This window comes from Musca vetustissima, unplaced genomic scaffold, assembly GCF_032173495.1.
Source record: "Musca vetustissima isolate MV318-11 ecotype Yass unplaced genomic scaffold, APGP_CSIRO_Mvet_v1 utg12440, whole genome shotgun sequence".
NCBI lineage: Eukaryota > Metazoa > Arthropoda > Insecta > Diptera > Muscidae > Musca > Musca vetustissima.
The window spans coordinates 106,617-118,730 of NW_026877117.1; the positions used below are offsets into that span (position 1 = coordinate 106,617).

At 33.7% G+C, this 12,114-nt stretch overlaps 1 protein-coding gene across 1 annotated transcript in view; it reads right to left on the minus strand.

Annotated features, from left to right (window-relative positions):
* Positions 1 to 5,246: 5,246 nt before the first annotated feature.
* Positions 5,247 to 12,114, minus strand: part of LOC133321688 (ras GTPase-activating protein raskol-like) — an 85,927-nt gene continuing 79,059 nt past the window's right edge. The window contains exons 5-7 of the mRNA XM_061530770.1: positions 10,910 to 12,097; positions 8,175 to 10,839; positions 5,247 to 5,467 (exon numbers count right to left, since the gene is read on the minus strand). Of these exons, the coding sequence (XP_061386754.1) occupies positions 5,266 to 5,467; positions 8,175 to 10,839; positions 10,910 to 12,097 (4,055 nt within the window). The 3' untranslated portion in view covers positions 5,247 to 5,265. The remainder of the gene's footprint in view (positions 5,468 to 8,174; positions 10,840 to 10,909; positions 12,098 to 12,114) is intronic.

Below are 12,114 nucleotides of genomic sequence, written 5' to 3' on the forward strand. Positions count from 1 at the left end.
TAAGAGCATATGATTGGCGAAATTCTGGAAACCTGTATCTTGCAAAATGCTCCAGGAAGCAAAAATGGAATGGTAAAACTAATATACATATATTCATATGGCGGAGGATATAAAATAGGTATTAGAAGATGCTATGGATGCTTGGTCAATAAAATCTTCCGATATAAAAAATGGAAGCATTTGAAAAGTGGATATATATTCGAGTTCTAAAAATTCAATGGACAGCCCACGATTCAAATGTTGAAGTATTGAGACAAATGAACTGCGAAACAGAATTCATTCCTACAGTAAAAATGAGAAATATAAAGTTTTGCAAGTTATAAACCACACTAAAATAGAGGGAAGGCCGATCAGAGGATGAAATCGAATTTCCAACTAAAGAAGAAACCTGCAACCGTATTACGGAAACGTAGCCTAATCCATTCAAGATTGATCTTTTGATCATTTAATGCAGGGAAAGTAAGGCTTTGGATCTGATAAGGTAGGATGTCTTTAATGGGAAGAACAGGGACGATATTCTTGTAGTAGGTCTAAACGATTCGTCAATAGCCGATCTGACAACGACTAGACATATGATATTCAATGTTTCAGAAACTATATTTTTCTTCATAGAAGGGACAGTTAAGAGGAAATAAAGGGTGAAATACATAATAGGATAACAGGCATGGCTTTTGAAACGGCACATGCACATTATAAATTTTTATCGACTTACAGCCTGTTTTTGTAAAATTCCAAACGAACGAATTCGAGTGACTTACGACCAAACTCCTTGGTTTTGAAAAATATGGCATTTATTTTTATTTTGTATCAGAAAACATTTATAAACATAAATAAAGGTTTGGTCGTAAGTCACTCGAATTCGTTCGTTTGGAATTTTACAAAAACAGGCTGTTAATCTATTTTATGAGAATTTACTTGGAAAATATGTAACGGACTTGACAATTTAAACCCACTGGTTTAACGACATCCAGTACAATGTAAATGTACTATTATTTCGTTGTACGATATGTCAATTTATAAAGAAAATTCAGAGGCAAATTTAAATTTGGACGCCGTTCTCCTTTATTCTTTTACATAATACAATGCCAACTTAATATGTCATGCTTCAAATCCCTGTATGTGTCTTTCCCTTAACTCCAAAAAATATCACCGCTGTAAAATATATATAAGTCGAAGGTCCCGAAATAGTTGTCCTCTTTATTACATATCGTTTATTGCCTGTTCCTTGACTGTCATTATAAACGATTTCGACTATAAATGCAGCAGCGACATCTAGATTTCAGGTGCAGATGATAAATAAATTTTTTTCAGTCGTTCATTGGATATGGTGTATTGATTTATCTATAGCAATTATCTACTAATTTTATCTATGTCTGGTAATATGAAATAAACACAGACAATATGGCAACATGGGATGGCCACTTCTTGTTGGGTTGTGGCTTTGGTAAACAGAGTGCAATTGGAAACCATTTAATATGGATTTGTTTAAAAGGTTGTTGCGGGTAAAGTTTGATGGCTTTGAAATTGGAAGAAAAATTTAAGATCTCAAATCGAATAAGAAATTTTGCAATAAAAATGAGAATGTGAATTGTTCAACTGGGCTAAAAGAATCTTAGAGATTTCAAAGACAAATACAACCGTCTTAGAATGCCGAAGGAAAACAGAAGCTGATAAGATGGTTAGGTGCGCGAGGAAATCGCCATCGTTCACTACAAGAAATAAGCAGTTATCCGAAACGCAAATTGCCAGAATGAACCGAAAAAAAACAAGACTGAAAAGCAAGCTAATGCTCAGAAGGATAAACCTTACGGCCCCTTCACTTCCTAGGAAATGGCAAAGAGGATTCGGTCTTAGGAAGAGCAGGCGAACGCAAAACCCGCAAAAAGAACTTCCCGTTGACTAATAGGAAGAGAAAGCATAGCCTACCAACTGAAGGTGGCGATGCCGACTGTAATATCGAGAAGACGAGCACTGCATCCGAGTCTCCGTGTAGCCGTGCTACTCAAAAATTAATAATCGGAATCCACGTAAGAGGAAGACAGCGCGGCACATATGGTAAGGTAGCGTGAAAGGGGCGAGCTATGATATGCAGTGATCCACGAAAACATCGCGTCTGGAAAACTAAAAAAGAGAGAGCCACAATGAGGTGAAAGATGTGGTAAACAATAATTGCATGGAGAAGGGGCGACCCCATTGATCTGGATAGCTGCAGGGACTATCTAATGCTAGAGTTTGATTTATAAACGAGCATAGAAGCTATGAGGAAACCAGTGGCAGATATCGTCCCGATAAACGAGAGAATCAAACTTAAACTGGCGAGGAAACACGACCTTCCTCAAGTACAAAAGGCAATAGATTTCGTCAGAAAATGGGTCAGCGAGTCGCGACAGAACGCCTGTTGGAAATCTTTGGTCTACTGAACAGAATACAGCTGGAGAAGAAATGGGAAGTCTACCACAGCGAGGAGAACGAAGATGGAACTCTACTTGTGGTGGGCCTAGACAGTTCTTTAATGACAAGTCTGATCAAGACTAAGGCAGGATGTATTACGTGTCTAACGCAGTCTTCTTCAAGATTAGGAAGGCAATGATTAGAGAAGAGAATGCCATGAAGAGTGAAGAGGAAGAAACACCTAGCAACAAAAGGGAGGGAGCCGTTTACTGGAGGACAATTGACAGAGGTCAATCAGGGAGACGGTATGTATTTATTCTGTCAAGCCTATGTTTTGCCTTACCTTGGATATAACGAACTTCTTCTATAACGAACTTTTTTGCCTGGTCCCTACTAGTTAGCTTTAACCGTACTCAACTGTATAAAATTGGGTTAATACAGAAACCTTGGACAGTAAAATATAAGGTCTCTGGCTTGAACTACATAAACTACCTATTATTGTGGGCAAACACAGGTTCCCAACCAAGAACCTGTATAATATGTCACACACATTTAAGTTTTCTCTTCTCCCCAATGTTGTCAACATCGGATGTGACTACACTTCCAAAGTGTCAAAATTTGGAAAATTTGTTAATCAAATATGAAGTAAATGGAGTTCCCGATTTAATCCAAATTGTTCACATTGTAATATTTCTTCCAAAATTAAATTAAGTTTGAAGATGGGAAATATAGGTCCACTCTCACACAAACTGATCCAACATTTTGCTGAAAATTAATTTTGTACAACCTATTATTTTTACTAAGCCCAGATCAAGTCTAAAGATGGAACACATTGGTTCACTCCTTGTGGTACCTACCCAACATTTGGTCAAAATTTTCCATTTTTATGCATCCAATATTAAGCGAATGAAATGTCGATTTGACCCAAACTTTGCACATCGTCGTAATTTTATCCACTCTAAATCAAGTTCGAAAATGGCACCACTCGTTCTGGTACTCCCAAACTGGTACTCGATTGATTTCAAAAAACCCCAACCAGACTACCATTGTGTGACATTTGCCATAAGTAAAAAAACTCAAATTTTATATTTCATAAATATTTGTGTGTGTGTATTTTATTTATCAATAGATTTGTTTAGTTTAATAATTTTTTTGGGAAAAAAATTGGTTTTTGTTTAAATATAGTTTTTCTGTTGGTTGGTGTCATTTGATCGTTCGAGGACGATTGTTTCGCTTAATAATACTAATTAAAACACTTAAAAACAAACGAATATTAATATATTTATAATTATAATTATTTTATATATAAAGCAACTTGGGTTCGGAAATGAAATGGAGAAAGGAAAAAAATACAATAACTAAAAAGGGAGATGTTTGTAATAAAATAAATATGTTAGATGTTAAAAATTTGGATTTTTGGGTTCAAAATTTGGACCATAATTTAGTTTTCGACTTTGAAGGGTTTCTTTATATCCATATCTGTTTGATTCGCCTTATTTAGATTTTTGTGGAAAATGGAGTGTTTGGTTTTGTATTAGAAGAAAATAGATAGGAGGAGTCCGGTTTATGGTAGTTAGTTAATTTTTGTTTTTTTTTTTATAATATTGTTGTTGGTTTTTGGTTATTGCTTTTTAATTTTTTTTGCTTTTTTAATTTATATTTTGTTTTTCTTTTTTGTTAAATTTAAATTTAAAAGCCATTGATTTTTGTAAAATAAAAGCTTTCGTTTTTATTGAATTTTTTTGTTTGTTATATTTGAGTTTTGTTTAACTATATATTTAAAATTAATAAAAAAAATAAAACAAAAATTAAATATATTAAATTTTTGTTGTTGTATTGGTGTTGTGGTGGAAAACATAGAGACAAACATTTACACACGACTACAAGTTAAAAATTAAAAACACAGCAGGAAAATTTTACAATTTTCTTACCGCAAAGAACACAACAACAAAGAGAGCCACCACCATGGAATGGCGTTTAACCCTTTGAGGTGCTTCATGAAATTATAACTTTGGTTAAAATTATTATTATTTATAAATTATAACATACATATTTATATAAAATATAGAATATAATAATAAAAAAAAATTAATATTTTACAGATTTTAAAATTTGTTTTGTTTTGATTAAATATAAAATCAAGGTTTTGTAACATTTTGTGATTATTCTTTTTTTGCAAATTTTATTCTTTTAAATATTTAAAAATGTTTTATTTTTATTTTTTGTAATCGCTTCTAAAGAAACAGGTTTGTTGTTTTATATATAATTTGTTTTATAGCTTAAAATTTAATAATATTTATAAATTATAAAATTATATTTTTAGCATACAATACAAGAAAAAAGAGGGTATTAAGAACTTAAAATTAGGCCAAAAAAGAGAAATTAAATTTAAAAAATAGCAAAATTTTCGTAAAAAACAATACCCACTACTGAAATTTTCTTTGTTGGGGGTAGAGGTGATTATAAATTACTATTTTTTATTTTTTAATATATATAATAAATTTTTATTTTTTTTTTGAATTAACTTAAAAATGAAAAACACTCTTTAAGAGAATTGGGGGATTGTAGATTTTTTGTTTTGTTTTTAGTTTAAAGGGGGAAATTCCATTATTTTTCAAAACAGATATTAAAATACTTTTTTTGTTTTAAAACTTAACATTAAAGACTTTCTTTTAAAAATTATAAATATATAAATACAGGAGACAGGAGCAGGTAAAACAGCAGTTAAAAATACAAATAAAAATTATTTTTAATAGATTATACAGATTCTTAAAGAAGAGGTGAGGTGTGTGTGTGGGGGAGCAATAACTTCAAAGCTAAGTTTTCAGTTTTCTTTTTTGTGTTTTTGATAAATATTTTAGTTAATTGCTAAACTTATTGCTGCGTTTGATTTTGCTGTTGATGTTGTGTCTCATAGCGTTGCCTTAGCACAGTCAAGGCGCTCAGCAAACGGCTATTGGCTGCATCCAAGGCAGCAATTTGACCCTGTTGTTCCTCAATTACCCGCTGCTTGTGTGACAATGCCAGCGACATTTTCAATTGCTCACGTCGTAATTCCTCCTCCATGGTTATTAATCTGGAAGAAATAAAAGAAACAAATACATTAATATCAGATTTTGGGTTAAGGGTTTTGTAAAAAATTTAAAAAAAAAATCTCACAAGAATATTAAACAAAATGAGAAAATTTTGAAAACATTTTTTGAGATTAGGTTAAAAAAAAAAAAAAAATAATATAAAAATCTAAAAATATCATTGAACAAGGTATTTCAAATCGTTTTTTAAAAAAGAGATGAACATATTAATTGATATGATATTTAGTCAAAATCGTAAATTTTTTTTAATATTTTTTTTAGGTTAGTTTTTAAAAAAATCATATTATTTTGTTAAACAATCGGATTTATTTATTTTTAAATTAGAAAATGACTAAAATAAAAAATCTATTTCAAATTGATTTTAAAAATACTATACTGAAAATATTAATTGATATGAAATGTAGTCCAAATCGAAATATTTTTAATTTTTTTAGGTTAGATTTTTTAAAAAGTCATATAAATCCATTAAACATTCTGATTTTTTTATTTTTAAATTCTAAAATGGCAAGAATAAAATATTTTATTCCAAAATGCTTTTAAAAATACTAAAAAGAAACTGTATTGAAAAAATATTTTTTGAGGTTAGAATTAAAACAAAAAAAAAATCAAAGAAAACCCTTTAGAGTATTGTTTTTTTATAATTTTATTAACATACAAATTAGAATAAAAAATGAAAACTTTAAAATTTTTAAACAATTGGAATAAAAATTAAATTTTGAAAAAATGAGGTTAGGTTTAAAATTATTAAATTTATTTAAATGCCAAAGAAACTAGAGAAATTATTTAATTTATAACTAATATAAAAAAATATTTTTCAAATTGCTTTTAAAAATATTAAAAAACCTTTTGAAACAAAAACATTTTTGAGGATAGGATACAAAAAATGGTCTTTGGGATAATTTTTGTATTTTTTTATTATCATAAAAATTTGAATAAAAAATAAAACTTTTATATTGTTAAACAAATTGGAGAAAATATAAATTTTGAAAAAAATTGAGGTTAGGTTTTTTTTAAATTTCTTATAAATGCCAAAGAACTAGGGGTTTGGTTTTATTTAGTATCCTATTTATTACAATAAAAATAATACATTATTTATATTCTTAAAAAAAATAAAAATAACCAAAATTATGAATTTTGAAAAATTTAGTTTGAGGTTAGGTTTTCAAAAATTTATATAAATGGCTTTGAACATTGGAATTTATTTCATCATCAATTTGCTTTTAAAAACACTAAAGAGGTGAATTTTGAAAACCACACATTAGGTTAGGTTTTTGGATATTTTTTTTAGGTTAGGTTTTTTTTTTTAAAATTCACTGAAATATCGAAGAACAAGAGGTTTTGTTTTAATTTATTATCATACCTATTAGAATAAAATATGAAAACCTTTATATTGCGAAGAAATTTATCCACAATTAAAAATTTTGAAAAATTTAGTTTGAGGTTAGGTTTTCAAAAATTTATATGAATGTCTTTGAACATTGGGTTTTATATAATTTTAAATTAGAAACGGTAATAGAATAAAAAAATATTAAAATTGCTCTAAAAAGGTGAATTTTGAAAACCACAAATTGAAGTTTTTGTGAAAAAATTAATTGGCATATTTCTTAGCAATTCTACTAAAGTTAAATTTTGTCTATCCATATAAAATATATATATTTAAAAAAATATAAACAGAAGATTTCTTGGAATCAAAATTGTTAGAAAATTCCTCAAATTTGGCAAAATAATATTTTGAGATAAGGTTTGGAAAATGGCGAAAGAATCCTCAATCAATTATTAAAAAAAATTGTTAAAATGAGTAGAAAAAAATTAATTTCACTACTAGAATTGCTAACAAATAGGTCAAAGTTCAATACTAAAAAAATTTTTTTTTTAGGTTTTAAAATTCATATAAATCCATATATTGAAATTTAAAATTAAATAGACTCTAAATTATTTGTAAAAAAATACCAAAACTACTAATTTGTTAAAAATCATTGAGGTTATAGTTTTTTAAAATCCTTTGTTTCTATTTATTAAATTTTTAAAATAAAACCTTAATAGAAAAAAATATTTTTACTAGAATTACTAAAAAATTGCCACATTTAAATATTTCGAAAAAATTGAGGTTAGATTTTTAAATTCCAATAAATCTATTTATTATTTTGTTTCTTTTTTTAATTTTAAATTTAAAAAAAAATATCAAAACCCCTAATTTAAAAAAAAAAATGTTTTTTAAAATTCATATAAATCCATTTATTGAAATTTAAAATTAAATAGACATTAAATTATTTGAAAAAAGAAAAAATAAATACCAAAACTCCTAATTTGTGAAAATTTTATAGGGTTTTCGAATTCATATAAATCCATTTAAAATATAATGGTTTTCCGTGTTCAAATACGTTATATTAAAAGAAATTGTTTCCAAACTGGATTAGAAGAATAAAAAAAATAATTCATATATTTTTAAAACCATTTTTTAAACAATTTTGATGTTAAATTTTTGGGGTATAAGTCTTTAAAATCAATTTCTCTAATAATTTTTATTCAAATTAAAAACATAAATTTTTATAAATTTTTTAAAACTATTACACAAACAAATTTAATTTTTTTAAATATTTTTTTTGAGGTTAGTTTCTAGACCTACTAGACCTACAACTTTCTAGACCTACAACTATTTCCAATTTATCCCATTTATCTTTTCCATCTTACCTATCAATAATACTCCTCATTGTCGATTCCGATTGCAAGCTCAAATTGTTAGCCGTCAGGCTGGCCACACCGTTTGGTCCACAACCATTGAAACCATTGCAACGTTGCAAGGCAAACAATTCATCGCTGGAATCACGCAACTCAGCCTCATCACGATCCAAGGTGTGCCTTAAAGTATCCAAAGTTTCTTGCAACAATTGGATTTCACCATTTTGATCATTCAAATTCGAGGACTGGAGGCCATTTGAAATGTTGTTGACATGATTGCGGGGTTGGCGGCGACGCTTGTTGCCCTCGTGGGGAGGATATTGACCTATAAAAAACATTTTATTAACTATTACTTTATTATGTTCTTTCTCTCCACTCTTACCCTCTGTATCTGTTGAACTATCCGATAGGGTCCTGGCCGAATCTAAACTCAAACGCCTTTGATAGCGGCCATTGCTGGCCAAAACCAAAGCTCCACAATTGTTTGAACCCCCCTGCTGTTGTTGCTGCTGCCTTTGGGAATTGTTGTAAATTGCCACTGTACCGGGATGCACGACACCACTGCTGCCACCCGACGAAGCCGATGATGAGGTCATATAACTGCTGCTACCACCACCGCCATTGTTCAATGGGGCATAAATATCCTCCCTTTTAAATTGTGGATTTGTTCTGGGCATACGTTGTTGTTGTTGCTGTGATTGTGACACATTGTTGTAACCGGGCATATTTGAACTAGATGCTGATGATGTACTGCCACCACTCAAGGTACGCTGGGCATCCAAGTGGCCATGTGATGGAGATTTCAACAGCTTATTTACCGGAGCATAATTGTGATAATTATCTGTGGACAAGCGTTCCTCACTGGAAGAGGGTGTTAGTGGGGCGGCACCATTTAGTAATGCGGCCCTAGCTGCCACCAAACCACCAGCATTCGATTTGGTCCTACCACTACTGTTATTGTTGCCACCGAACAACTGTTGATGGGCACTCAAACCCGAATTGTAGTTATTCGAGCCGCCGTTGGATCTTTGGTGATGGTGGTGATGATGATGGTGGCCTCCGCCCTGTGATGATGCCGTTGATGAATTCTGTTGCAATTGATAACTGGGATTCTTAAATGCCAATGGAGCTGCCATGCCAGATTTTTGTTGATGACTTTGATTTGTGTTGTTGTCCTCACGACTTTGTGTGGTAATACTTTGGTATCCTGAACTAGAACCGTGGCTGGTTTTACCCGATAGCTGTTCCTTGTTATTTTTGCCAGATGAGGAGGAGGAGGAGGCTGGTTGTACCTCACCCACCACTGCATGCTCCTCGGCATACTTAAAGAGATCATCTAAATCCTCCAAATTCATGGGCATGTTTGAATTGGGATTTGAATCTCGTGTACGCGACGAAGCAGGATAGGCGGCAGAGATTTTATGGGATAGCGGTGAACTGGAGTGATCGGGAATGCCCAAATTCAATTTGCTTGGAGTACGATCGCTGAGCGTTAGACTCAGTGAGGAATTATTTAAATTCCTTTGTTGTAGTTTCTGCTGCTGGGAAGCATTCAACATGCTGACAGCACTGCTGACTACACCACCGGCCTGATTGGCTTGATTTTTCAGCAGAGGAGTGGGTGATTTGCGTACAAAAGCACTGTTCGTGTCCAAACCGGAAATTTGTATAAAATCTCCGGTGGACTCGTCGTAGTTGTTATTGCCTCTTGGTAGGGTGGTGGCCCGCACTTGGCCACCAGCTGAACTAACTTCGCTGTCATTGCCATTGTGGCTGGCAGTGGAAAGGTTGCCATTGGAACTGGTCGCTGTGTAATACAAACGATCCATGGTATTTGTAGCACTGGCATTGGGTGCGGGAGGACAGTGGTGATTCACTCCACCGGCCATCATTAGCTGGGACGAGGAGGCAATTGAAGTTTGACTTTGGGCATGTTGCATGCCACCCGTATAGGCCAGACCAGCAATGGAGGTCTGCGAATTAGAGTGGCGTTTATCCAAATTGGCATGTTGTTGCTGCTGCTGTTGTTGTTGTTGCTGTTGCAGTAAACCATTGACTGTGGGATCATTGTAACGGAAAATGTTCTTTTCCAAAGAGCTGGGAGTGAGCACACCGCGCATAATGCCCCTTTCAGCTGGTATGGGTTTGGTGACCACAGCATGCTGAGGCTGGGCCAGTTGGGCCTGCTGTTGGACCACACCACTTTGAGCTGAACTCTGTGAGGTCATCATTTCATCTGGGTTGCGATTCTCTTGATTTTCACTTGTCGACGAGGTTGACATCATCATCATGTTGTTGCAGGGCATGTGTTGCATATAGTTGTTGCTTTCTTTGGCTTTGGTTATTTCATCCAAAATATGCTGCAAGGGGTCCAGGTCATGTTGACGGGCCTCGGGCAATTTGGAAACACTTTCACTCAACAGCATATGGAGTATGGACAATTGTTTGCCTTGATCAATGTAACCGGCCCAATCCAAGATGGACTCAGGAGTTGTGTGTTCAGGGCGGGTGGAAATATTCTGGAGGAATTCTTTCATTTTGGGAGCCTCTTGCTCCAGGAAATCATTGAGGAATTCCATGAAGTTCTCTTTACCCTGGAAACGGGTGAAATTGGCCAAGGTTTGCAGAGTCTTGGCGACCAAGGTAAGGTTACGGGTGGCTCGGGATGACGGTAATTCTGAAAGGGAGATAAAAAACAAAAGTTAAATAAGGAAACCTAATTTGATTTAAAGAAATCCTCAACTCACCATTGGTAATATTGAACAGACTGGGCGACAATATGGCCGGACACAAGAACCTCAAAAAGATGGATGCCGATATCAAATTATCAGCCATATCTTGCCGACCCAATTGCTCCAATCGTTCACGGAATGTGGCAAAACAGTTACGCAACTGTGTGGGGAAATTCTTGTGTGACTCATAGATACATTGCCAGGCATTGCGCACGGCAGCCCTCAATGAGGCCTGTTGTCTTTGCAGCGAACCAGTCGCTTTGGTGGGATCCACTTCACAATCACGATCCGATTGTATGATTTCATTAATGGGCCCAGCCAAAGTGTCTTGCAAATATTGTTCGCCAGTCAGTTTCAAGAAAGCCTCCATACTCTTGGTGGCCAAAGAATTGCCGCGGAAGGTCAAACGTTGATCACCGACACGCAACAAATCCAAAGCAACAACATCAGTGAGAAAGGCTCCCGCCAAACCCTGGGCATGCATCAACAATACCAATGATTGGCCAATATCTTCTTTGGCTTTAACACCAATCACCGGTTCCAGGGTTTCACACACCTTCTTATAGTTCTCCTTCAAATAGGTCAAGAAATCCGCATACACATTGATGGGCAATATATCAATACTTTGGAAACGACATTTAATCCGCAATGTGGGTATCACTTCCTTGCCATTACGATTGAGGCTATCGTTTTTCTCACTCAATATCGGATACCAATCTTCGGAGAAGAGACGTGTTGTCACCTCATGGATGGGTATCTTCACCGAACCCACAAACATATGTTTGTCACGTTTCTTTTTCTTTTCCACTTCGCGGAATACATTCACCGTAATCACATTGATATCAGGTATATCGGGAAAATCGAAATATTCGCCCCAGAACAGCAAATCAGTTTGTAGCTTTACACTGGTACGACCATACAGCGTCTTATCCAGATGCAGTTCGCAAAAGTATTTTTTCTTTGGTGGTAGATTTTTGGCCTCGTATATCCACATTTTTAGGGAGTTATCGGTGTGGCGGGTGTGTTCAGCATTTGGTGCAATCGATTTGCGTAGGGAGTAGATCCATAAATCACGTTCCTGACGTGAGCCACAGGAGTAATAACGTTCACCGCGTGGTCCACCACGTACTTGGAAACAATAACGGCGACCCAATACCGATTGGTGGACGGGTGCTACACCCACAGCACCGGTGCAAGAGAGATCTGGGAGAAAAAGAAAA